Genomic DNA, 27,791 nt, shown 5'->3' on the forward strand with positions numbered 1-27,791 from the left:
ATTGATGATTTCATTTTTTAAGGGAATAAAGGCATCCAGACCTACCTGGCCCTATGTGAAAAAATAATTGCAGAAAAACTGCATTTTTTATTTACTCATGTTATATTTTTCTAATATTAAAATTTGTTTGATGATCTGAAACATTTAAGTGTGACATATGCAAACAACTCAAAGCACTGTAGATGGCAACACACATAATGCTGTAATGTTCCATTCACTTTTCTGCAGTAAAAGCTACTGCTTTGCTGCTCCTTATTTCACCTGGTTTTTCTATCAGTGGTGGTTCAGTTGGCAGCAGACCATCAGTCAGGACCCTAAAAAAGTAATGTTTATAACCAAACCAGATGAAGGTCAGCAGTGTTGTTTGTTTTAAATAGCACTGGTTGCTTGTTTAATCCCTCTGGTGTGAAAGCTACTTTGCTATCCAGTGTTCCATCAGTGGTGGGGATTTTTGGATGTTCTGATCGCCATGTCATCACTGTAACTAATAATAATAATGCTGCAGCTCATGTAGGCCACTCAGTCACCTCTAGTATCTTTCTCTGTGTTGGAAGTTGAAACAACAAGCTCAAGATGCATCATTGATGTATCAAGTAGCAAACGTCACCGCTGCAGACTTGCCACCCTAAGTTGTTTACATGCAATTCTATCTGTCTGAAAAGTTTGAGCAATCTTGGCGCCTTCCAGATGACACCATGAACATTTGCCTTTACATTGGCACAGTGTTCTGCGTGTCCTTTGGCAAGCGCATTTCGGAAGCTGTCATTCCTGGAGAGCTTGTCAGCTTGTGTACACTCTCCCTGCTGGAACAGCTGAGCTGCCTGTAGGATGACCTTGACCTACATCATCCCAACTATAGAAACATGATCCACACAAAGCCATTGAGGTATGTCAGGAGGGTATTTTTATAAACAGTATATCATAAAAGTTTGCATGAATATGCAGAATGCTTTTAGAACTGTCATTTTCATGAAGCCTTACTCAGCACAAAATTCATCTATTAATTAAATCCTGAAGTAATTCAGGATACTAACCTATAACACTTTATTATTCTTTTTGATGTAGCATGCACTTTTGTCTGAAACCTTTTTATGTTTTATCCAGTAATCCAAACATGAATCATTCCATTAAATCCACCACTCAGTGTCTCAGACTGTACTCAGAAAAGAGCCACTTAACAATTGATCATTAAATCACATCACACCTTAGTGTCACAGCACAGCCCTATGACAAGTAAAGGAAGCTCTGTTTAATTCTTACCTTCTGCTGTGAGTTTGGCCATGTCTGGCTCTCTGTGCCTGTTGAGTCAGGTATTTCAGCCTTTATGTATATGCTTCTGCCTCTTCTAGATTCTCTAGCTTTTGGCTGGTGGCTTCACTTCTTACATGTGTCTGCCACTCGCTGTTGCATCACAGAGAACACTTAAGTGTTGCTGTAACCTCTTGACACTGTCAAGACCGTCTTTCTTGCTTTCACAAGGTATCTCTTCAGGGTTTTCACTCCAGCTGCCTCACTCAGGCTTCGCTCTACTGTTTATGTGGTCTGGTGCCTGCATGTATAAAGCAGCTGCTAGTTGTTGCTGTCTTGAGTGTCCCTCTCTATCTCTATTTTAGGGTTTGAGAGCATCACAGTAACAGGGGCTGCTAATCCAAGCTGGTATGTCACAACTGGTTGCTTACATCTGAGTAGCCATTGGTGAATTGGGACAACAAAGAGGACCTCAAACTCTATGGCTAAGATTACATTAAAGCCCTGGGAAAGTACATAAGAAAAAAATATTTTTTCCCAGCTGACATGGAAAAGTATAGCTTTGTATTTAAAAAGTAAACTGGCACTTAGTTGAACATAAACAGTTTTTAATGGACTCCTATTTGGATATGAAATTCTTAAGAATCCATTATGTCCCTAAAGGAAAACAATCCCAACATTTCTCCTCGGTTAAACTTGCCTGTGATAGTTGATGCTATTTTAGTGTGTGAACTGTAGAAAACCAACAGTCCTTTAAAGTAATATTTATACAATAAGCTTTTTTGCCTGTTCTCTGAAAATGTTCATTCAATCATAATGAGAGTCCCACATATTTACCTCCTTATTTTTATTTCATAAACAGAGGATTTCAAAGTAAAGGTCTAGTTTTCAGAGACATTAATGCCACAACATAGTCATTAAGTACAGCTAACAAGCCACCAGCAATTATTTTATTTAAACAGGCAACTGCAAAAAAAGCCTGTTGCTTTTTTGAGATTGTAATATGGTTAATTCAGCTGCCTAAATGTGTTGCAATGCCTCTGGATGGGAGAGTATCATGTTGGATGCAGGAAGTAGGGATGCAAAGAAATAGGTTAAAATCAAATATTTTCTGCTGAGAAAAATACAATGGTTTAAAAACATCATATAAAAGGAATACTTCACATCAGTTGTAGCATTTTAAAGTTACACCTGTTGCTTCTTTAATAAGAAGAATTTAGAATTTATTTTTTTAAATTTAGGTGGCTTACACACTAGGGTCCCGGATCGGAGTGCACTTGAGGCCAAAGTCCGGTTCATTTGGGTAGTGTGAATGCAAACGAACCACACCTGGGCACCGGGCCCAGGCCCACTTGGGGAGATGGTCTTGGACGCGATTCAAGTGCACCCTGGCATGGTTCGGATGAGATGCGAATGCAACCACACTCTGATAAGGGACAGAGCGTTGTATCAGCTTTATGATATCATCGTACAAGCTAAACTTATTTAAACAACGTGGCAGTTTGTTCTCATTTTTCCTCAGTAAAGGCCAGAAATCATCAGAATCCAGTCAATAAATGGTCTGCTGTGACTCACCTTACAGATGAACACAGGCTGGAGTCAGTGAGAGGAGGTGCAAAGGCAGTAAAAAGTCTCCTGTCACCTCAAAAACCGCTGTATCTTTGCAGCGCAAGCTCATTTAATCCTGAGCTGCGCGCAGATGTGCAGATACGAAGAGCGAAGTTGCTGGCATCTTGAAAGTGATTTTAATCATCCATGGATGCAGGACGAACTTTTTGCCAGGTCAAAACGAAAACACTCTTCTTCTTTCTCCTCCTTTGCGGGGTTGTAAACCAGCTACATGCATACCGCCACCTGCTGTTTCAGACTGAGTGAATAAGCAAGTGTGCCCGAGCACGGTTCGATATTGCTAGTGTGAAAGCAAACCAGAGGGGGAAAGGGGGAGGGGGGAATCGCGGTGTGGTTCGAAACAACTTGGCCTAATGTAAAAGCGCCTTTAGACTCTTGATAATACGTGGTCATTTTATGACTATTAAAAGAAATCCCAGCACAGTATTTGATTGGACAGTAACAGGAGTGGTGTATAGTGTGTGGTTGTTCAGTTTACATCCATGCCCAGCAACAATGATGGAGACAATTTCACTTATCAACATTATCAGCAGTTCCCAGTGATTAGTGAAATAAGTGCATGTTTGATAAGAGGGAATAAACAAAAAAGTGTCCAGGTCTGTGTTTGCTTTTTTCATTTTGTTTACCCAACCAGAGAGTTTACTTACCTTTCCCGAAGCAGGGTGTAGACTGCTGCTTACACAGAGGTATGTCCCTTCTCTTCATTTTGATCTGTGTTGGCCTAAAAAGAACAACGATGGCATTATTAATGGATTAACCCACAGTTTAGTGGTGAATTAGTGAGTCCTAGACTACTAAATGTTCAGGCTTGCAGAGTCCAATTTCATCAAGCAGGTTTATTTTATACCCTGAGTCTGTTAACCCTCATATGAGGGGAACTCTTTGTTTTGCGTTTCAGAGAGAGAGAGGTTTTTCTTAAACTTGAGAATGATGTAACGCAAGCTTATTCAAGAAAGAGAGGAAACTTGATCTATTGTAGTAACTCAGTCGGTTGCATTTCCACATTTCATTCATTCGTTACGTTTGTATCAGGTGCATTATTCACTTTTGTTCTAAATAAAAATCCTCAATATTTTAAACAGTTACACACAAACCACATGAAACATAAACATGCTTTTTTTAATCAAATGTGACGTGATTTTGTCTGAGCGTAATGAATGAGCTGCTCTACTTAGCAGATTGTTACATTCACATTAGTAAATATTGAATTAATAAGCCTGAAATACTGATCAAATCAGGATGTAAACTGTGTAATATGTCAAACAGGATTGAAGCAAGGTGAGCCTGTTGTGTCTATTTACTTGTTTGAGCTATGTCTTACTGTCATGTTCAGCTGCTTTCCTTTCTCCTTTTCTCCCACTGGAAGAAACCCAGTTGTAGGCTAAATAGGTTATAGGTTAAGTAGATCTACCATTCTACAACCCTGTGTGATCAAATTGATCAATAAAATTAATCTACAGTGCCTAACAAATTGATTAGACCACCACCCAATGTAAGGTTAATACCCTAAATTAACAGTATTTGTAATTACAAAGTCATTTTTTATGTGTCTGTAATGGTTAATACACCAGTATGTGGAAGCTCTTTAACCCAAATCTTACTCTGAATGCTAAAATATAACTACCTCTGCCAAGGAGGTTAGGTGATTGGGTGGGTTAGTTAGTTAGTTAGTTGGTTAGTTAGTTAATTAGTTAGTTAGTTTGTTCGTTTGTTAGCAACATAACTCAAAAAGTTGTGGACGGATTTTGATGATATTTTCAGGAAATGTCAGAAATGGCATAGGGAAGAACTAATTAGATTTTGGGACTGATCCGGATCACCATCTGGATCCAGGAATTTTTTAAAGGATTCTGTACTATTGGGGGATAGGGCTAATGGTGGAGATCTGCGCTCTCCGAGTGCTTTTCTAGTTATTATTGTTATCCATGACTTTTCACATGCAAATTGCATTCCTAAAAAGAAAAAAGTTTTTTTGGTTGAATGTTAGGCTTGATTGATTTCTGACTTCTCAGAGAAGCCCAGTGATCTAGGGGTGGGTAAAAATACTGATTAATCGATGCATTGCAACACCCCCCCCCCCCAAATTTCAATATTGATTCAGCAAATCCTCTGAATCAATTCACCTCCTGGCCAGTGGGGGTCGCTGTGCGTGTGATTCGCGTTGTAAGGATGGAGACCAAAAAACATACCATAACCATGTTATGTGAGGTTTATCACAATTTCCAAGAGGAAAGAAATATTATTTAAGTTTACTGAACTTTACTTTTTCAGTGTTTATACAGAACTGTCATGTTTTTTACTTTCGTACTCCATATGCACAAATAAGTTATTATTGTACAAATTTTTTATTTTCAGATGTTTTATTGCTCAAAAATGTGAGGTGACTTACCAAATATGTTCACATGTGCATGGAAATAATTATTAACAAATTGTCAATAGGTTATTTGTGTATTTCTACTTCTTACTGAATCAACATTAAAGCATTTAAATCAATATCGAATCGAACCGCAACCTAAAGAATCGAACCAAATCGTGAGGTTCTTAACAATACCCAGCCCTACAGTGAACTGTCTTAAATTTGGGTATAAAAAGGTGAATTCACTTTGGAATTCCTCATTCCTGTTCAATATGGTAAATGTGGAGGGCTCACTGAAAATGAAAGAGTATTAAAGGGACAATGTGTAGAATTTGGCATTTTAGCGACATCTAGCGTTCAGATTTCAGAATGAGCCGATCTGTTACCAAAACGTCACATCACTAGGCGACGAGAGCATGTGAAGACCAAAAAGGATCGTGAGCCGGACATCATTTACAGCAGTGACGAGGTGAGGGTTTATTCATTCCTTTTTGTAACCATTATTTTTATAGATTATAGGTCAGTCTTCTTCTCCACCTGCCTTGCAGGTAGCTTTCAGGACCGGCGGGCAGGTTCGTATTTAAAAATCGCGTTTCGCTCTTTCTGTCCCCAAAACGTTGCCATAGACAACATGGCGGTTCAATATGGCAGCCTCCGTGGGGGCGACCCGCGGTAATGTAAATTTATAAAGCTTTTTTCTAATTTTGTAAAAAGAAAACGAAAGTTTAAAGGGGATGATTGTGCACTTATTTTAACATACTTCACATAGATATATAAACATTATATCCCATGTACACCGTTTCTGTTTGGCGAAATGCAGCCAAATTCTACACATTGTACCTTTAAAGCACTTCATAATGCTGGATGGTCTCTGATAGTGCTTTCAGACAGACACGGTTCTGGTTCTGGCTCTAGCTGCCAGCTCTGCTCTGGAGTCTCAGAACCTTGGTGCTTTCTGGCCAACCAGCCTACATTCACACCAGTTTAAGAGGGACTAGAGTAGAAGGGCATTACTCTGCACTTCTCAGGCAGTTTCTTGAATTTATTTATTATTTGATCTGGTGTTCTGGTGAACCCAGCCGTTACTGTCTCTTCCACAAGTTTGGCAAGTAACTCGCTCTCATTGTACTTATTGAATTCTGTTGATGCCCAGATCGCAACCAAACATTTTGTCTCCACAGCAGACCTCTTCTCCATTTTCCACTCATATTCACAACCTTTCTTTTGAATGCCCTGGCATGTTCAAAATAAGGCTCTGCAGCCAGCACTGAGCCTTGCTGGTCTGACAGGCCTATCAGACAAGTAGGGAAATGCACATTGTTCTCACAGTGTGGTCATTGGTGCTTTGGAGTCAATTGCCAAGACTGGTACTTACGAAATGTAAGTACTTGGCAAAATATTCCAAGAGGCAGGAAATAAACATTAACTGGAGCAGATGTCAGACACCTCAAAATTTTAAGTACTAAAGACAGAAGGAAGACCATTGCTGATCTTCAGAAAGGGTTGAATGCTTCTAAATCAGAGTCTGAGAGTTTCCAGAATGACCATAACTGACTGATGACTGATGGACCAAGGCTTAAAAGGAAGAATAGCTGCTAAGGTCCATTATTGAGGCCTGTAAACATCCAGAAATGCATCAGATTTGCCAGGGAGCACAAACACTGGACTGGTGATGACTGGAAGAAAGAACTCTGGACCAGTGAGTTTAAATGGGAACTCTTTGGTCCGCATCATCGTGTTTATGCCCTCAGAAAAGCTGAAGAATCAATGAACATTTCAGATAGATGGGCTTGTATCGAAAGTGTTGATGAAATTATATTATTTTGGGTGATAATAGATGATCAAATAAACAGGTTATCGCATGTATCAAATACAATTTCAGGAATGTAAAATGAAAAACTCAAGTTATAAAAGAGGCTGTGAAGTGTAGCTTCACATAGGGGGGTATTTTCACCTTCTTTCTTAAGTCAGGTTCGGTGGATGCTGGGAAGAATCGGGCTGAAATAATCTGATTTTTAGCAGGAGCAGATTGCAGCCAAATGTTGTTAAAATAACAGATTTGTTCCATGCAGGTGGGAAGTAAAAGTGAGAGATGTTGGGTGTTGCAGTTATGTTACGTTGCCAAGATGCTCACTTGACAGCCATGGTTTTGAGTTTTTTTCACAGAACTTGCCCACGCAACATGTGTTTGTAATGATGGAGTTGCTGAAGGGTCATTGGAGTTAAGGAGGTTTAAGTGTGGGTGTTGTGAGGCCCCCACACAACACACTCTCAAATGTACAAACTGTTTTTTCATACCAAATTGATCAGCTGAACAACATCCTCTGTATTGCATATTCACAAAATTAAAACATGTCCTGCTACACAGGGGTTTATCCTGTTTTCATAACCTGTAGGAGCCACCTCTACCTGATTTCGTACTGGCCCTCCTCAGAGTGGGATGGGTATTTTCTCTAAGAACATCTTCAGATGATCTTCAGGGAGGCATTGTGTGAATTTTCTCTCTCCTAAGTAGGGCTGAAACAGTTCCTCAAGTAAAGAAGATGATGCAGTGATGTTGACAGGCACTTGTCCTGTGGTGGCATTATTGCAGCACTGGTTATTTCATGTCTGCAGACTTCAGGGATTTCATAAACTTTAGAGCAAAGACGGGCTTCACGATTCAAGTCCCATCTTGGTTCTCTTTCTCTCTCACTCTCTCCTACCGGCGTGCACATGTCATACATTTTAATGTGATTTATTTTAAGTTCAGCGCCCCTACGTCTTGGTTACAGCATATTTTTCAAAAGGCTTAGGCACCCCAAAGCATTTAATAAGACTACATTTTGAAAATAAGTAGATTCCAGTAAATACATCAGGGTTCATCTTCATACAGTTTGTTATTAAAGTAAAGGCACATTTAACCATTTTAACATCCTCTACTTCATGCCTGAGTGTAAAGGGATTCTTCTACTAACAAATCTGTATCTGCATATCCACACTGATTATTTTTTGTTTTTGGCAAAAGAGTGGAAAGGAAAAGTCTGTGGTTTGCGGATATTTGTGTATGGTATTCCTGCAATAAAACAGAGACTTGGGGTGCGGGTGGCCTAGTGGTTGAGGGCGCTCCCCATGTGTGCGGGTGGCCTGGGTTCGGGTCCGGTCTGGGGCCCTTTGCTGTATGTCTCTCCCCCATTCTTGACTCTGTTTCTGACTCTGTCTGCTGTTCTCCCCTGTCTAGTGGGGGCACGGAAATGCCCCCAAAAAAATCTTAATAAAAATAAATAAATAAATAGATAAAAGAGACTTTCTACAAATTTTCTGTACTTCCTCTACATTCACTTCTCATCTACAGTGGTAGTTTGGCAGTTTGGCAGTAATTCCAGTGCATCCTTGGAACAGAAATATATCTTTATACGTGATAATTGTCCCTGTTTGTAACAGACTGCAGTGCATTTTTTTTTATAAGTCTTCCATTCATTTTCTTTCAAAACAAACACATTTTTCCTCCAAACAACTGTATTTATTTAATCTCTAACCAAAACCTGAAGTTTAGTTTTCTCCATTTGATATTCTAACACATCTGACCTTCCTGGATTTCCCTCAGGATTATTAAAGCACCCACCTGTCCATCTGTCCATCCATCCAAGATTCATATTGGATTTCTATCTTTATGTAAATGGACTTGCCACAAATTTTGGAAGCATTTGCCACAGGATTTTTTTTAGTAAGACTGAGGAGGAGGAGTGCACAGCAGCAGCAGAAAATATCATTTATGTACATGCATCAGTTGCTGATAGAGCCGATTAATCGGGCTGATTATAGCGTATCACAGATTAATCAACATCGGCCAATATGTAGCCGATATTTACACTTTTTTCTGTTTCTGTTGCTCTGTGTGTGTCCCTGCTGAACTCAGCCAGAGTGCCTGGCCCTTGTCCCTCACACACAAGTGAGTGCAGCAGCAGCAGCTCTCCCCCACTCAGTGTTACCAACTTAGCGACTTTGTCGCTATATTTAGCAACTAGTGACTCTTTCAAAAAAGCGACTAGCGACAAATCTACCTACTTTTTCTGGTGTTATTGGAGAGTTTTAGAGACTCTGACGTGAAAGCACGTATCGTTGTTGCACTTCTCTTTTAGCAGCAGGTGCTGCCGTGGGCCCCTCCCTGTCCCTAAGCACTCACAGGCAGCCCAGTCCTCACGCAGCAGTCCCTGCTGAGAGAACTAACTGAGAACTGAGAGGACTAATGCCCGTTTCAAGACTGGGAGTGTGTTTGGCTGCTGCCGTGTGCCGTGCGTGCCAGCTCTGGTTCCTGCCGGTGCAGCTTTCACACAGGGAGTGAGCTTTCTGCATGTCAGCCGCATCTCCCTGCTCTCAAAGTCCTGTCCTTCCTCATAAGTTTTAACTCATTAACCCCCCCTAAACGCGACCTGATTCAGTGAACAGTGGAAGTTTGTCAGGAACTATTCAAAATAAAAGCATTCTGTACAAGTGAAGTGGAGTTTCTCTATAGAAATGCTAAACCAGGCTTTTACTTTGAAAAGCACAAACCAGAAAAGCATTCATACGATGTTTATCTTTCCTGTGACATATTCTACCAGTGTGGAGACAGAAAGTTTCACTAATAGTAGATCTTTAGAGAACAGCTTTATAAAACCAGCTCATTTAAGCTTGTAGCCTTCCTCAGGGTTATCAAGTCTATGTGCATATTTGCCACAACAATGTAAATATGGCTCTCCATTTATCATTTTCCTGTTGCATCTTTGTGAAATAAACAAAGGTAAATGCAACTGTTAATTCCCTTTTCCACATTTGTGTTCATGTACAGTATATATCCTGTGTATATCAATGTTCTTATTTCATATATCGGCCAATATATCGGTTATCGGCCAATATATCAGATATCGGCTGATATATCGGATATTGGCTTTTTTAGCCCCCAATATCTGTATCGGCATCAGCCCCAAAAATCCCATATCTGTCGGGCTGTAGTTGCTGACTTGAGTTTTAAAACCAAAGATACGCCTACTGCATTGCACTTCAGTTTGATCCAATACTACCTCTGAAATACACAGATGAGCTACAGATTCAATCTGTCTAGCAGCTTGCACTGTCTATCCTGCTGCTCTGCACAAGAATGCTCACAAACACTCTTCCTTCTTTCTTTTCTTACCTTCACTTGTGTTTGAAAGACAGATTATATGCAAAGTAGAGAAATATCATGGATTTTAAATGTCCAACAGCCCAGCACTTACCTTTTAGTCTCAAGTCCATAACAAAACCTAAACCACTTTCCATGAGAGCTTTTTATCAAAGATCTATTTTCAGCTTGTCATAGTCTTACCTTCCTCATGGAAAAAATCACCATTCATAGTTTTAATGATGAAATTAACACTGGGGAACAAACAATTAGCCAAAGTTCCTTTAGTGTTCTGTTCTTTGGACATTATGTGCACATGGAGATATGAACCAGTAATTGAACTGGTCCACTGATGTGACTTAATAGTGACTGAACAATGGCTGATGTCAGCTGTTATTAAAGGTTTGGCTGGGTGGCACTCTAAGTAAAAGAAGTAAACAGAAGTAAAAATGTCACGTTTTGTTTTTGTTTTTTTGCTTTTTTTCTGTCAGAAGAATGTAAACACAGGCAAAAATTACTGAGTGGAGTTAAACTGCATGTCTCAACGAGAGATGACCCAAGGTATGCAGGGGTCAGAGGAGTAGCCATCGTGTGTTAAAATATTCAAATTTTCCTAAAGTGCAAGTAAATGTTTCTCAGTAGATGAGGTAGTATGATCACTCTAAAGACTTACTGTGGTATACAACATGTTCAGTCAAATCATGGCAGCTATGTCTGTAAGATTCTAATCTCTGAAATGAGACTCTTTAAATCTTTAGCTGCAGGCATGCAGTGCAAACGTACGGATGCTTAAGCTAACACAAGCAGCTCCCTACAAGGGTCGGCAGTCAATCTAATAAATATCTTTGGAATGTTACACAACAAGTCTCAGGCCAGTGCTCTATGTGTACAAGTGGACGTTCCTTAAAAGGCATGTAGAGTCTTGATGCATCACTGGGGAACTGCCTGCAGAGCAAGTTCTGACCTGATAATGGAACGTACTGTTCACAAGCTGCAGGCCACTAGGGACACAACACACAGTGTACGAAATATGACCAAAGGCTTACCTTGCAAACTAAGTGATGACATGGCTACATGTGTCTGTTGACAATTTGAGTTTATATGTAGTTTGAGATGAGCTGAATTTAAACTCATTTTTTCACTGAGAGATATTGCAATTCCATGTTTTGACTTTACATTCCTTCACTTTGATTGGAGCATGTTTTGAATGTATTTAAGTGTTCAGCCTATTTTGATGTCCTTTGGTCCTCTTCAGAAAGTCTTACAATCCCGCTGATGATGTTGTCAGTCAGCATGCCAGTTGGTGCACTGCTTAGGTCCAGATCTTATCGTCTCAACAATTATTGGATCATTTGCCTAAAATATTTGGATATAAAAAGGCGGCTTCCTCTGACTGATTCTGCATGTCTTAAACACTTCTCCTCTTGTGCCTCTAAAAATGTGATATTTTGGTTTCCACAGACATTTTTAGTAAGGCTGAATAATATTGGTAAAACACTTGCTTTGTGTTATCCTTTCTTTCTGCTGACTACACTGCATTTGTAATGATGAAAAATAAACCATAACAGTGTCTCTTTAGGCACATTTTTTTAATTCAACCAAACAATGATATTTTTATCTTATTTGGGTCTTTACCTCATTTTTGGATTTCCATTCAAAAATCAAGTTTCCTCTTAAACTTTTAAATTAAAGCATATTGTTTGATATTGTCAACCATTCTACCAATTTTTATAGTTGAGTCTAATTGACCAGCCAAGCATCATGCCTGTGTGTCTGTGATGGCAGCAGTGTTGCCTGTAGCCCTTACATACATTCAGGCCAATGCATGTGTAGTGCTCAGTTCTCTGACTGCTGATGGTGATATCAGGTGAACTTTTAATGTGGATTGGTCGATGACAATTCATGCTTGTGGTTTCCATTGAAAATTATAGCAGCAGCAGCATGGTGTGCTTCAAGTCACTGGTTGACATCACATGTCTTGCAATGCAATTTTTGCACATATGCACAATGCAAACAAAATCTTCACATCAGCATAATATTGACATTTTCTGACATGTGCTCCATAGCTTTTGGTGATTTATATATGATGTATAGAATTGTTTAGAAATATCTGAGCAAGTATTTGAAAGCATCATCATTCCTCCCATTTATGACATGAATCATCAGTTGATAAGAAATTCATTGTGTAATTTAGTGAAAGTAACGCTACAGTTATATGATTGTTTGTTTTGATTAAAGGTCGACAGGCGTGAAAAGGACTATTCACACGGGACTAGTATTACAGGGACCTCTGGTAATTTGTGATAATTAAGCAGGACATCTTATGTTTTTAATCCCATGTAAATTGACCATGTATGTAATTTATGGTGTAAAAGTCCAGGAAAAATTACCAACCCTGTTTCAGTGTGTGAAACAGCATCTCTGTAATTTAGGATGGTAATTCGCTTTTTTAGCAGTGTAGGAGATTGTTAAAGTTTTGACAGGTATAGTTTGTAAATATTGCTTCTCTTTAAGGTAATTTCAGCTAATGTGTAAAAATGGCTTTATCTTACTTAACTTGTTTCCTTTAAACTCTGGTGTCCTAATGTGTGCACGTGTGTGCACGGCTGCTCTCTTCATACGCACAGTGTATGTGCTCTGTCTCCTGCAGTTTCCCTTTGCAAGTGCCTGATCTTATATTATTATTATTTAGCTGTATAGTTAATGCATAACGCAATTATGACCTGAAATGTGTTCCTTAACATTCAGTGGTTAGGCTGCAACAGCTAATCCATGTGAGAAGGAGGGTTGTTGTCGATGTGTTACGATCCTAAATTTATAGAGCGCAGAATGATATCCACAGCAACAACTGCATACAAACTGTTAAAGGTAACAGGAGAGGTTCATAATTAACATTAACGGGAGGGATGATCAGCTTCCCCTCTCTTCTTCTCCTTTTGATTAGCTATGTACAGGTTACTTATGCAAACTTGTTGCGTGATGGGAGAGTAAGAGGAGATATTTCATAAGTGTATAAGTTATGAACAGCTGGCTTACAGATCTTGTTAACAGTATGTATAAGACTCATGCAGGAAATATCCCCTGCGGAACACAGTTTACACAACATTGCATTTTTTATACGAATTTTATAAATTAAAATTTACTGTGCCTTTTCATTGCTGCAGGCAAGCAGCACCCTTTTGTTTTTCTTCAGAAATGTCTGTAAATTTGAGTACCTTACAGACGTCACTTATCCCGTGGGAATAGCTGATACCAAATACTCACGTTGAGGTAATTCACAAATTATACAGGTCGACAGGTCTACAGGTAACACTAGTCCTGTGTGAATAGTACTTTTGTAAAACCCTTGTGTCCCTAGTTGAACTTTCTTCTTACCTATCCAGGTAAACAGTTCTCTCTCAAACTAGTTACATCATCTGATGTTTTAGTGCAGATTGAGTGTATGCAAATGCTACACTAAAATGTCTTTTTTGTAGTTAGCAATATAAAAAAACAGAAGAGATATTGCTCTTTAAATAAGTAGTTTAACATAATACTGTATATATACTGTAGCATACTGTAGCCTCTTGTAGCATGTACTGTATATATGTACAGTAAAATGTTAAGTATAATTCTGCTAGTATAAGTAAAACTTTTCTTATTCCACTCATTATAGTGAAAAATATTTCAGTCATAATGTGTAATAATGTATTATACTGTAAGTTTGCACAAATATGAGTCGAAGAAACTCTGCAGAAGAGGACTAAAATGAGGACACGTCAAACCCAGACTGTTTTGTGACGCAGCAGTTTTAACCACAGTGCAACTGTTGCTCTGAAAAATACAGATGAGACATTTCACTCTCCAGATATCACAGTACAGAGAAGAGCAAGTGCAACAAAACAGTGATGAAAAGTCAATAGTTATAATAATTTCAAACTTTGGTGTAAAGAAAGGTTCTAACAGCAGTGTACTTACTGTTTGCAGGGTCCTGCTCAATGTTATCACCTCAGGGACTGTAGAGACCCTTCCTAGGCGCCACAGGACAGAAGACAAGTCCTGTCAGAGCAGCCTCTTGTAGCATGTAGAGGCATCAGCAGTTTACCCTTTCATTGCCAGACTGACCAAATGTAAAGTTTACTCTGTTCAGGCCAAACAGTGCTGAAGTTAGTATGAGGAAGTGTTCTGCATCAGTTCACTAAAGGAAGTTCAGGAGGAAGCACAAGACTTTTTGCCATTTTATCAAGAGGATGCAAACTATTCTAGACCACACCCCTTCTTGTGTATTCAGGGGAAAAATGCAGATCATTGTGAGGAAAAAACCTCACCTGTCCTTTGTCCAGCAGTATAAAAGCACCAAAACAAGCACAGAAACCTGTCCCAGTTATGTCTTTATGTTTTGTTCTACTTCATTTCTTTATGCTGGTATGGAGCATTGTCTAAAACACAGAGTTAAAGTAAAGCATGTTATCTTAGTATCTTTGTTTATGGGTAAGGACTTCCTTCTTACCCATGTAAAGAAGGAAGTCTTGATGTGACACAGAAAAGAAATTCATTTAACTTTCCTCCTGTGATGTGGTGCAACAGAGCAGTCTGGTTCAAATGACTGTTACCTAGACCAGACTGTTTCATTGAACAACAAAACTACTGTATCCAGTGGTGCCTATGGATACAGTAAGCACTAGAGTCAGTGTGTGTCTTCTTTTTAAGTGTGTTATCTTTTTGATAAGTTAGATGCTAAAAGTAAAGTTTCATAAGAGGAGAAAATGCAACTTTCCTTAGATGTGTTGAACAGTTACTATGATGCTGTAAAAAGTCAGTGGGGAAATTTGCATAAGCAGTACCTCATGGATCAAGCTGTGGTTTCAGTGGCTCATGGTGGAGGTGAAAGGCACCACCACCTGGACAATGATGGTAAATTCTCCAACAGAGAAGTCCCTCTTAGAAATGTGTGGACTTGGAAATAATCAGGGCTTTTTCTTTAGCTACAGTATTTCTCTTTTTCTTTCTCAGTTTCAATTTCAATTTCAGTTTTGCTTCATTGGCATGAACAAATCTGTTACTGCCAAAGCAGTGTCCAAAATAATAGTAACAATAAAAAGAAATGGTATTACGTATTTTCACATATAATGTAGATTTACGTATCATCTTCTCTTTCTGTTTGGCTTGATTTAGGTTTATATTTTAAAATGCTAATACCTGAGTTTATTATAAAGAGACTGATTTTAAGTTTTGCTGGCCTTTAAAGTGTGAAATATCTCCATTATGTAAATGCAGTGTCACATTGTTGCATCCTCTTGGCTGTTCAAAACTGGCACCAAAAATGCCTCAGGAAAATGTATTTCCTATTTTTTATCCATATAGTATTACCCCTGTTGGTATTTCTATACATTTCTTTGCTACCAACCAACTGATATGTCCACAACATGCTCATACCTGCTGATGTATAAGCCCACTTGTTATACACTCATCAGCCAATTTATTAGGTACACCTGTTCAATTGCTTGAAAACACAAGCTATTCAGCCAATCACATGGCAGCAACTAAATGCAACTCAAACTAGCAGAAGTTCAAATTGGGCATCAGAATGAGAAAGAAAGGGGATTTAAGTGACTTGTTGTGGCATGGTTGTTGGTGCCAGATGGGATGGTCTGAGTATTTCAGAAACTGCTGATCTACTGGGATTTCAATGCACAACCATCTCAAGGGTTTACAAAGATGATAGAAAGGCAGCAACAACTCAAAATAACCACTTGTTACAACCAAGGTTTGCAGAAACACCATCTCTGAATGCACAACACGTCAAACCTTAAAGCGGATGGGCTATAGCAGCAGAAGACCGCAATGGGTGCCACTCCTGTCAGCTAAGAGCAGGCTACAATTCAAACAGGCTCACCAAAATCGGACAATAGAAGATTGGAAAATGTTGCCTGGTCTGATGAGTCTTGATTTCAGGACTGATAATTAGTTGGTAGGGTCAGAATTTGGCATAAACATGAAAGCATGGATCCATACTACCTTTTATCAACAGTTCAGGCTGGTGGCAGTAATGTAATGATGTTGGAGATATTATATTGGCATGCTTACAGCCCCTCAGTACCTACTGAGCGTTGTTTAAACACCACAACCTCTCTGAGTGTTGTTGAGTTATGACCACAGTGTACCCATCTTCTGATGGCTACTTCCAGCAAAACAATGCACCGTGTCACAAAGCTCAAATCATCTCACATTGATTTCTTGAACTTGACAATAAATTCACTGTACTCCACTGTCCTCTACAGTCACCAGATCTCAATCCGATAGAGCCCCTTTTGGATGTGCTGGAATGGGAGATTTGCATCATGGATGGGCAGCCGACAAATCTGTAGTAACTGTGTGATGCTATCATGTCAATATGGACCAAAATCTCTGAGGAATGTTTCTAACACCTTGAAACTATGCCACAAAGAATTAAGATAAGGGGGTCCAACCTGGTTCTAGCAAGGTGTACCTAATAAAGTGGCTGGTGAGTGTAAGTTACAGCTAACATAAAATTATGTGGGCTACTGAATTGTTCTTTTGTTAGAACTAATTAAGTTATAATTTAGTTAGGGTGAGGGAAAAAATCGATACAGCATAGAATTGTGATATTTTGCACAGTGATATATCGTACCGTGTCCTACGCCAAGTATTGATTTTTTTTCAAATTAATTGCTAATATGAACTGAAGTCTATGATACTGAATAAGTAGCATCAGTTGCTTTTCTGTCCACTTGATGATGCTGTTGCACCCTTTGTCCAGTGAGGTCTGCAGAGATGGTGGTCATACAGCAGGAGAAAGGACATTAACCAGACCAAACAGGGAAAGGACATTGGGAATGCAAGCAGGGCACGAACAATATGGACATGACACATGTGGTTTAAAAGGAGTGCCGCATGAGAATAAAATACTGCAATAATACAATAAAAACGAAGGCAAGGCCTAGCTAAATCAGCTAAACAGTTGAAAAAATGGTATAGATAGCCGTATATTGCAATATATGGTATCGCTATACTCTGTGTATTGAAAATGTTTAAAATTGCAATAATATTGAATTGTGGCACAAGTATCATGATAATATCGTATCGTGGTGCCACTAGTAACTCCCACCCCTATAAATTGGGTCCAACTTTATTGAACATAAACATTTTCCCATGTCCTTCTCCTCCATTAAACTCTCCTTTTGCATCAACACACCACTGCATTCATCCTTCCACTTGTTAAAGCTGTGTAGTAGGTTGTCTTTGGACGGTTGTCTCAGAACCTCTGTGCTTCTTTTCTTAACTTCTGACACAGACTCCTTTGAGCTCAGATTTGATCTGAGGAAAAAGAAAAAGTCACACGGTGCTAGATCAGGTGAAAAGGGAGGGTGATAAAGCACTCTAAACTGTTTTCGGGTCATAAGGTGCTTTACTGAGAGCTCAGTGTGAGCTGGGGTGTTGTCTTGATGAAGAATGAAACAATTTTTCCACAGTTTGGGTTTCTTTCTTCTGACTTTATCTTGCAGTTTTTGTTGAACCTGTTTGTAATCGCGTTGATTCACCATTGACCCTTCAGGAACACCGTCCCTCAAAAAATACACTCTTAATGTCAAAGAAAACAATCAACATGGCCTCAAATTTGGGCTTGCTTTGTCATGCTTTCTTCATCCTTAATAATGGGGTTTTCCATTGCATTGACTGCTGTGTTGTCTCAGGATTGTATTGGAAGTTCAGTGATTACATTGCATGTGTGGTAGGCAGCGCTGATGAGACAGGCTGCTGCTGCTGCTGAATGCAGCCTCACTCGGCCCCCTCCCCCTGTGTGCTCAATCAGCTCACCTTATAAAAGGCACCTGGAGCTGAGGCTAGGCCTCTTCCTGCTCGACATGCTGCTGGTGGTGTTTGTGCTGTGGTTATGCTGTTGGAATTAAAGGTGAGAAAAGAGTCCCTTCATCTAATTTTAGGAGTGCTCAGTTGCTTATCTAAATGCTTTCTGCTGCAGTGGTGATCCTGGAGCATTGTGTGGTTCCCCATTAGAAGCTGTTGCCTAACAAAGCGTGGTTGGTGAGTAGGGTGGCTCAACTGGTTTGACTTTTAAGACAGTACACAGTTCTTTTTAATGACATTTGTTTCTTTTATTCTCAGAATGTCTGCTGCTGTTTTTTTCCACCCTTTGCTTAGCCCCTTTTGTTAGATGGTTTTTGCCCCTTTTGCTCCCTCTTTAGTGTTTATTTTTGTTCTTTAGTTCACTTTAGTGTTCTTTTGATTCTTTAGCATTAGCCTTTTGTTATTTTGGGTTGTTTGGTTCTCTTTTGCATTGAGTTTGCTTTAGCTAATAGTTTGGTTGCATTTCATTAGTTGAGTAATATTATTCCTTAGTCATTTGAATTATTTTTGCTTTGACCAACTGGGTTTAATTTGTTTTAGGTTATTAATTCTGTTTTGTTTTCTAGAGTAGGTGTCTCCTAGTTGGGAGGCTAGGCACCCAGGGTGAGGGCTTCCACCTACTGCATGCAAGTGTAGAGCACTGGGCTACAAGCAGGCTACACCTTAGTTTGTTTGAGGATTGTTGTGGTGTTTGATGTGCTGCACGATGAGTGAGAAATAGTTAGCACCCCCACACCTCCCTTAGTGTAGTCTGCCTCTCAGCTAGTGGCATCAGCTCCACTTTTGGTTGACTTATTTTCAGTTAGGGCAGCAGCTATAGTTTTAATGCTTTTAATCATTTATACTAGGCTTTAATCATTGTTAAAATAAAGAATAATTTTAATTCACTTCATTAGTTGAGTTTTACTTATCTAACCATCACTTTTTTCCTTTCATAGTTGCACATCCTTCAAATGCCTTTTTCATTTGCTTAATTAAAATAAAATCTTATATTTTGTTGAACCTCTTCTCATGCCTCCTCAGTTCTTACCTGTGTTGCCTTTTAATTTAGAGTTTTGGTCAAGGTTTAAAGTTAATTATTTCCTGGGGTTTAAGTCCCCAGGTGGCGTTGTTGGCACTTTTCCTTACTTGATCCTATATCAACACACCGCTTTTCCACACATGTATTCACTCCTAAAAATTGTGAGTTTCCTGCAGTTTTTTTGTAAAATATCTCCACAAACACTTGCGTTTTTTTGTTTTGGTCAGTAACAACTCTGGAACACACTTTTGCCACGTTCAAATTTTCATGCAGAATTGGAAGAACTGTCTCTTTATCAATGTAGACATTTCTGCTTTTCTTGAGATCAGTGATCTATTTTCACAGGATTCATCAGGAGCTGTTTGCAAATATGGACTGAAATATTTTACATATTATAGTAATTTTCTCACTTTAATGGTGAATGCTTGCATGAGAAAGAATCAGATTTATGGTGAAATAATTTCCAGACAGTGTTACTACTCTGAGAACCATGAGTGAAGGTCAGATTCCACATTTATTAATAGCTTTACTTAAACCTCACTTACTGTTTTTAAGAGAAATGTGCTGCTCTCTTCTCTCCATTCATCAAAACTTGGGTTATCTATGCCACAAGATAGTGGGTTATGTTGAAATGCTGTGCTTACACATTCAAAAGAACATGTTGATCTGTCATTTCAGTGCATGTGTTTCTTAAGCCAGTGTTTCTAATAAACTAGCTATTTTTAGGATGGAATGTAAAGCATTGGTTCATGTTTTGGATTGGATAAAAAAAACTTATGACCATACTGACTCTAGAAACATATGCAAGATGGATTTTTACAATGAGGTAACAACAAAGCAACTTTAATTTTTTTCATGGATGCATTCAATTATTTATTTCAAAAACAAGGACATTACAGGCAGCTGAAAACAATTAAAGCTCCAGTTATGTTCATAATAAGAGCACATAAATCAATGTAACATCAAGTTTTTAATTATTTCTTACATTCATATAAGAGGCAGATACATTCAAACTAAATATTTTAAGGTTAAACATTTTCGAGTATCTCTCTAAGTGCTTTGTTAAAGCTGCATTGATTCTTAAAAATATTTGGCAAGTCTTTGCTACATGTAGCCAACTGTAAAGCTAGATGGCAGCACAACACTGTGAGTGGCACATCAGTCTCTTCAATTCATACAAGAAAGAAGCCATCCATGGTTTTCTTCAGCATTCAGTGCCCAACAAAAATAACTGCTGTCAAGTTTTTAACCTGCCACTGTATTACTCAAACCAAACACTCAGAACATACATTTCCAATAAGCTATGATAATACCATGTTTTAAGACACTTTCAAGACGATATACTCATTTACACATTTAAGATACTTCATTGAAGTTAAAATCCAACACAGAACATGTACTATATGAATTATGGACATGTAAAAAAATAGTGTGCTTAAATATAAGGTAGCTTTATATTTCATTACATACAAGCTGATAAGGACATATTAGTGACTATGTTTAAGCCTAGTACATACTGCATAAGTTGCACTTTACAATCACTTCACAAGCAGTCTCCACATTCAGTTCGTGTATAAAAGGCTCCTGCTTGCAGCAGTTTGGGATCCAGTTAAAGTCAGTGCTTTAAGAACAGGTCTTTCCTCAGCAGAGCCTCGCTTTCTCCTCAGTTTATGACAGAGGACATCTTCAGGGACTGTCTTCTATTTCACAAATGGAGTTAATTCTGAAAGCTGAACAAGACACTGACACACTTGTCAAGCCGCACACACCTGACCTGGTTTCACTGATAAATTTCACACTTGTCCAAACAGTAAAATCTAAACAGCATTGGAATCTCACTTTAAATGTAAGCGACTTGAATAAATACTCTGCTGATTGGCTGTGCAGATGCAGCAGCCATCTTTCTGCATACCTAGCTGTAAATCTGTGGAATAGAACCTATGAAGAATTTTATCCTCATCTTTTGCGTGCAAAAAACCCCAAGTAGGAATCTTCTTTGCTATACTTTTCCCTTCTTACGCTGCTGTGCGAGTGCTTTTGAGCTGGCGGACTTGTTGAGCAGCCTCTGTTTTCGGTCTTTGACGTCTTGTCTGGATGGCAGGCAGAAATGTTTTCAGGAGTGAGCGACGGCGGCGGCGGCCGTAGCCTTTAGCACTAAAGTGTCTTGGGGGAGCAGTGGCTTCTTTTCCATTGTTGGTATTCTGATGAAGTCGGAAGACCAGATCATGGATTGCGCAAGTGACCAGGACGCAGCCACCTGATTTGGATGTGGTTGACTTCCTGCGTCTGATAAGAAGTCCAGGGCTTTAAAGAGGAAAGACAATGTTAGGAATCTTTGAAGCGTTCTTTCTAGGATTGATTATCTGACCTAGTAGTACATAATGTGTTGAACGTGTTTAGATCAGCATATTTTTTTTAATTCATAGGAGTCTAAAATCCAAAGTCCTCACGTCCCCACATTCTTAAATTATCTATATTTTCCCACATGCTTGACGTTTTATATGGAATCATTGTTGGACAAAACTCTTGTCCAGCAGAAGTAGCACCTCACATTTTCGTTGTATTCAAATAGTTTAAGCCATCATAAATGGCAAAACATATTCAAAACATGGATTGTTACCTTGGTGAAGGGGAGACAGTGTTTTCAGTCCCTTCCTGCTGCAGTTGACTGAGGATGTCATTGCACTGCTCCTCACTTAGCATTATTATATCACCAGGCAGCTCTCTCTTCATGCGGTTCTGAAGCAAAGCTTTTAACCTGCCACAGAAAGCAGAAAAGGATGTTAATGCACTGACAAGAGCCTAAATCGTCGCTAATTTATAGAGACAAATCCAAAACAGTTACATGGAAAAATGTGATATGAGTTCTTTAAATGCACCAAGTTTTTTTTTTTTAATCCCAATTGTTGTAGGAGGCAAATCTATACTGGAATATGGATTCTTAATATTGAATAGAATGTCCAAACAGCAGATCTGCATTTATATTATATATGTATATTGGCATGTGAATAACTATTAGAAAATGGCATCACATACGTTTCAAAGACACAGTTAAGGTAGTGTCCCTGTGTGGTTTTTTCAATCAAAACTCTGTGTTTTTTTCATTTACATCTTGATCACTTATCTTACTTACAACCTCAGGGATCCTTTTAGATATGCAGCTGATTTTAATAGTTTTCAAACAGCTCTGATCTACCTAAAAAAAATCCAGCTATATTGTGCAACATAACTGGAAATGCTCTTTCCCCTTGACTTTATTTTCTTATAGACATAAATTGACATAGATAGCTGTGTTTAAGACCTGATTTGAATCCCAGAAATCATACATATGATGCTTCTTCTCTAGACTGAACACAATGTTCTCTCAGTGGATGTTGATCAGCCTGCTCACCTTTTTTTCAAGCTGGCGTTGAGCTCCCCTGTTGCACCTTTCACCAGTGGCAGGACAGTGGTGAAAACACAGCAGCAGATGACAGTTGGCAGGGCTAATTTCATTTTGACTGGAAGCTGTCAATGAAACAAAAACAGTTTATATTAAGAGGGATGGCAGTGAACTGCCAATACAACTGGTGGAAAACGGATTAACATGTTAAGGGAAATGATGGCAGAATGTTGGTTTGTCAATCAGGAACCAATATTGGAAGGTTTGCAGGATAGATTTGCAAATAAAATCCAGTTAAAAATGCTCTTTGAGCTCATTCTTAGTTTTCACTAAGACCATATGTTTTAATACCAAGTTTGATAGAAAATTCATTTATCATTTTAAATACATGATTGATCCCTTTAAACCTGAGAAAAATCACCCAAATCCTCAATTAAAAAACTCAAAATGTCTCTTACCTTAGTCTTTGGCTTGTGATGTGATGTTAAGAATTTAGGATGAGCATCCAAGTTTTTTAAAGTACTTTATAGCAAAGCGAGGTGTTGTCCCCCAAGGCTGTAAAGAGTTTACCATGAGTTGAAGTCTGAAGTTTACACTGCTCCTATGAGAGGCTTTATAGAGAGAGGGAGGGAGCTGTACCTGAATGCCAGACCCAGTGGGAGGGACTGAGAGACAGTTCACGTCAACCTCATCCACCCCACATGTAGACAGTCAAACCAAAAACATGCAGATAGAGATTAAGATCCAGTCAGCAATCCCCAAAATGGCGTGACCAGTGCTTATTAGTTTGTCTAAACTTTTACTTTGATTTACTGTGACCACTTAACTTGAGAACATTTATGTGTAGTTTAGCCTAACCCATGTCTTTTCGCTCTCTCAAATGTATGTCATCCTCTGCTATCAGCAGACTGCATTTGTATATATATATATATATATATATTTATATATATATATATATATATATATGTGCTTAAATGTCTTTCCTTATACTGGTTGTTTTTGGAGTTGCATAACACTAAGTCTGTGGGCCATGCATCTGTTGAGTTGGTTGAGTAAATGTTTAAAGTGGCTGGATTTATTCTAAAGGAGATGCCTTTTTGTAATGGCTCTTTATTAAGTCTAAGCTAGCCATTAGTTGCTTAGTAAGTCTAATTGCTATTTGGATTATGACTGCATTGTTATGGTAACAGCATGCACTGTAAATTTTAGGAAAGAACATGTGCTTTTTACTGAACTTGTGCACCTCCAGATGACCACTTCAATCATTCTGAGTGCTACTTAACACGCACCTGCACTGTGTTCTATTCTTAACAACAGCAGAGTGTTTTTCATTAGTGGGGATTAGCATGCATTCAGGTCTCTCCTCAAAGATACAAGAAACTGAGAGGGATCAAATGTTCAAGTCTGCCTTATAAATCATTTGAAAAGTATAGAAAAATTCACGCAGAGTCTGACTGCTATCCTGAAAACTCACTGCAGATTCTAAACAAAATACTTAAAATCATTGAAGGCCTTAAAGATATATATATATATATATATATATATATATATATATTTTTTTTTTTTTTTTTGGGTTGAATAAGATTCAATGCTCATTTTTTCTCTGCCCGTGGGCAGTTCATACAAGGACATTTTTTGAAGATCTTAAGGAAGTAATTCTCAAAGCATGGCTCTTTTAAGTCTTACTTGGAAAAACAAACAAATTTTGACATCGGATATGATCCATTTCAAGTGACATATCAGTTTCCCTCACTTATACAGTAGACCTGTCAATGTCTAATTTAATTGTCAGCATTTATTTTTTTTCTGTATATTTACATTGGATGTGTGCAAGAGAGAACATGCAATATATACACTGTATTACCGAAAGTATTCACTCACCCATCCAAATAATTGAAATCAGGTGTTCCAATCACTTTCATGGCCACAGGTGTATAAAATCAAGCGCCTAGGCATGCAGACTGTTTCTACAAACATTTGTGAAAGAATGGGTCGCTCTCAGGAGCTCAGTGAATTCCAGTGTGGTACTGTGATAGGATGCCACCTGTGCAACAAGTCCAGTGGTGAAATTTCCTCGCTCCTAAATATTCCCCAGTCAACTGTGAATGGTATTATAACAAAGTGGAAGCGACTGGGAATGACAGCAACTCAGCCACAAAGTGGTAGGCCACATAAAATGACGGAGTGGGGTCAGCGGATGCTGAGGTGCATAGTGCACAGAGGTCACCAACCTCCTGCAGAGTCAATCACTACAGACTTCCAAACTTCATGTGGCCTTCAGATTAGCTAAGAACAGTGCTTCATGAATGGGTTTCCGTGGCCGAGCAGCTGCATCCAAGCCATACATCATCACGTGCAGTGCAAAGCATCGGATGCAGTGGTGTAAAGCATGCCACCACTGGACTCTAGAGCAGTGGAGACGCACTCTCTGAAGTGATGAATCGCGCTACTCCATCTGGCAATCTGATGGACGAGTCTGGGTTTGGCGGTTGCCAGGAGAACGGTACTTGTCTGACTGTATTATGCCAAGTGTAAAGTTTGGTGGAGGGGGGAATATGGTGTGGGCTTGTTTTTCATGAGCTGGGCTTGGCCGCTTAGTTCCAGTGAAAGGAACTCTGAATGCTTCAGCATACCAAGAGATTTTGGACAATTCCATGCTCCCAACTTTGTGGGAACAGTTTGGGGATGGCCCCTTCCTGTTCCAAAATGACTGTGCACCAGTGCACAAAGCAAGGTCCATAAAGACATGGATGAGAGAGTTTGGTGTGGATGAACTTGACTGGCCTGCACAGAGTCCTGACCTCAACCTGATAAAACACCTTTGGGATGAATTAGAGCGGAGACTGAGAGCCAGGCCTTCTCGTCCAACATCAGTGTGTGACCTCACAAATGCGCTTGTGGAAGAATGGTCAAAAATTCCCACAAACACACTCCTGAACCTTGTGGAAAGCCTTCCCAGAAGAGATGAAGCTGTTATAGCTGCAAAGGGTGGACCGACGTCATATTAAACCCTATGGATTAAGAATGGGATGTCACTTAAGTTCATATGCGAGTCAAGGCAGGTGAGCGAATACTTTTGGCAATATAGTGTATCACTGATTCTTGATAAAAGGGACAAAATAGGTTTCAAACTTGACTTTGTACTTTTTATTTACTGCAACAATCTGAAGTGTTGTGTAGGCTGAGGTCTCAACTAGCAGTTGTGTGAAGGAACAGATTTTTCATTTACCATTTTTTCCAAAATATGACTTCTTTGCCAATCATTTCTTGAACTCTTTCAACTCTGTCAGACGCTAAGATGTATTTAATTCTAATCTTACTACTATAATTTGCAGTGTGTCTGTTTGTGTGTCTGTTGATTTGCACGCCACATCGTTGCTCCAATTGTCGTTGATACCTGTCAGAAGACTTCTTGGGTGTGCTGTTTCAAAACTGATGCCATGAAAACAATTAAAAATATGTACAGATTTTCTGTAAAATCCCACAATGTTGCAATGAGTCATCATATGGGGAATTCTGTTGTGTTCCATTTACCACAGAAGTCAGGTGTTGTAGTTGGGAATGACATCACACCTGAGATGAATGCGTTTCATTTGCTACGAGCTTCTTTTATAAATTCAGGATGAATGTGAAATTTTCAGTAATCTAATATTTGAATTCAGCAATGATATTAAGAAATAAAATGCATTATTTTAACTTAATTCATTATTTTTACACCAAATCGAAGTATCTGAACTCAGAATTTAGATTTTGTAACTTTATATTTTATATTGACCATATCAAGCTACTCTTCTCATACATTTGTTTTAATTTTAGATAGATTAGCTGGTATTTTGACAAATAAGCAGAAAAAAATGAACAGAGGATAATGCATTTTTTGTGAAATGAACAAAACCCTCATCTGACGGAGTTGACAAACATCTGAGTTGACAATGGGAATAAAAAGTAATCGCTTAAAATAGCATTTTAACCCAAATAACTACCTAAACTGACTATAGATGATTAATAATTTACAAAAATGCTAGGTGAATTCAAGCTCTGTGCATGCTCTGATAGATAATTTTTTTAAATTGTAATTATTTTATTCCCTCCTCTGGTATGGGTTGTGGCTCTTGTAAAGCTAATTAAACAGTTTGGCTCTTCCGGTAAGCAGGGTTGAGTAACACTGTCTGGGTGACTCTTAGATTAGTCTGATGCAACTTAACAGTTTCTGGGGTAATTTTAGACCAGAAAAATGTAGCCTTCCCACTTCCAGCAAACTCAGAGATGAGATCAATGTATTGTTGCAATCGGTGCTGAAACGATTCCTCGAATTATCCGGGTGACTCGATTAAAAAATACCTCAAGGCAAATTATCTGCCTCGAGGCTTTGCTTAGATCAGTCATGTATCCATATATGCTGTGGTGTAAGCTTGGAAATCATGTTGTGTCACAAGGTGTGCTGTGTTTCACACAGATGGTTATTTGTGTGGCACAATGTATTCATTTTCACTGGTATTATGATGTAACATTCAGTAAAACCTATGCACTGCGCTGTGTGAAAATCATGAGGGAAGAGAACGAATGTCATGCATTCATTCATGTTGACTGGCACTTGTCCTGCCGTGTTTTTATGCATCCACTGGCTGTGGAATAATGGCAGATGAGACACTACGCTAACGTTGTGGCGATATTTTATTGTAAAAAGGGTTTAAATAAAGAAAAACTTTTTTCCACGGAGATTGAAGAGCCTTTAACGGGTGAAAGTATGCAGATCTCTGAGATTACGTGCAGCCTATACCACGCGCTCATACGAGACAGCGGTCAGTTTATGTTTGCAGACTTCAGGGGAGTCTTAGAGAAGAGGGACACGCTTCATGATTCAAGCATTGTTCAGGTGCTTTCTCCCCCTCTCTCTCTCTCTCTCTCTCTCTCTCTCTCTCTGTCTCGCGTGCACGTCATACGTTTAATTATCACTGATTTAAAATTCAGTGCCCACACATCTTTGTTTCAGCATATTATGAAGCATTTCATAAGACTACATTTTGATGATTAGATGCCAGTTAACTAGAAACGTTATTGCTACTAACCAGTGTTAATTTTAGCAGCTATTTTTAATTTTAGTTTTAGTTTTAGTCTAAATGAAAAGCATTTTAGTTTTAGTCCCATTTTAGTTATTTCTATCCTT

At 38.8% G+C, this 27,791-nt stretch overlaps 2 protein-coding genes and 2 long non-coding RNA genes across 6 annotated transcripts in view; 2 read left to right on the plus strand and 2 right to left on the minus strand.

Annotated features, from left to right (window-relative positions):
- Nucleotides 1-14,536, minus strand: part of ampd3b (adenosine monophosphate deaminase 3b) — a 28,622-nt gene extending 14,086 nt beyond the window's left edge. Inside the window, exons 1-2 of one of the 2 annotated variants that reach the window (XM_041795845.1) lie at nucleotides 14,313-14,536; nucleotides 3,525-3,598 (exon numbers count right to left, since the gene is read on the minus strand). In XM_041795845.1, coding sequence (XP_041651779.1) covers nucleotides 3,525-3,582 — 58 coding nt within the window. In that variant the 5' untranslated portion in view covers nucleotides 3,583-3,598; nucleotides 14,313-14,536. Of the gene's footprint in view, nucleotides 1-1,260; nucleotides 2,861-3,524; nucleotides 3,599-14,312 lie in introns of those variants that run through there. The other variant, XM_041795846.1, reaches the window with a different exon arrangement.
- LOC121515203 overlaps nucleotides 1-27,791 on the plus strand; it is an 80,282-nt gene that overhangs the window by 17,112 nt on the left and 35,379 nt on the right. The gene's annotated exons all lie outside the window — the stretch shown is intronic.
- LOC121515204 lies at nucleotides 18,193-19,135 on the plus strand. The gene is made up of 3 exons (XR_005992358.1): nucleotides 18,193-18,267; nucleotides 18,337-18,398; nucleotides 18,480-19,135. It is a non-coding gene; the product is annotated as an uncharacterized LOC121515204 (long non-coding RNA).
- On the minus strand, nucleotides 20,152-23,189 carry admb (adrenomedullin b). Its single transcript, XM_041795848.1, has 4 exons — nucleotides 23,083-23,189; nucleotides 22,634-22,749; nucleotides 21,863-22,000; nucleotides 20,152-21,546 (listed from the first exon to the last, which is right to left on the minus strand). The coding sequence occupies exons 2-4, from the start codon at nucleotides 22,735-22,737 to the stop codon at nucleotides 21,258-21,260; spliced, it is 531 nt and encodes a 176-aa protein (XP_041651782.1). The 5' UTR covers nucleotides 22,738-22,749; nucleotides 23,083-23,189; the 3' UTR covers nucleotides 20,152-21,257.

The sequence above is a fragment of the Cheilinus undulatus genome, linkage group 9 (assembly GCF_018320785.1).
Source record: "Cheilinus undulatus linkage group 9, ASM1832078v1, whole genome shotgun sequence".
Taxonomy (NCBI): Eukaryota; Metazoa; Chordata; class Actinopteri; order Labriformes; family Labridae; genus Cheilinus; species Cheilinus undulatus.

Coding starts and splice junctions, on each gene's coding strand:
- admb (XM_041795848.1), bottom strand. CDS start 22,737: ATGAAATTAGCCCTGCCAACTGTCATCTGCTGCTGTGTTTTCACCACT. Junction 22,001..22,633: donor AACGCCAGCTTGAAAAAAAG/GTGAGCAGGCTG, acceptor TTTCTGTGGCAG/GTTAAAAGCTTTGCTTCAGA. Junction 21,547..21,862: donor ACTGTCTCCCCTTCACCAAG/GTAACAATCCAT, acceptor TCCTCTTTAAAG/CCCTGGACTTCTTATCAGAC.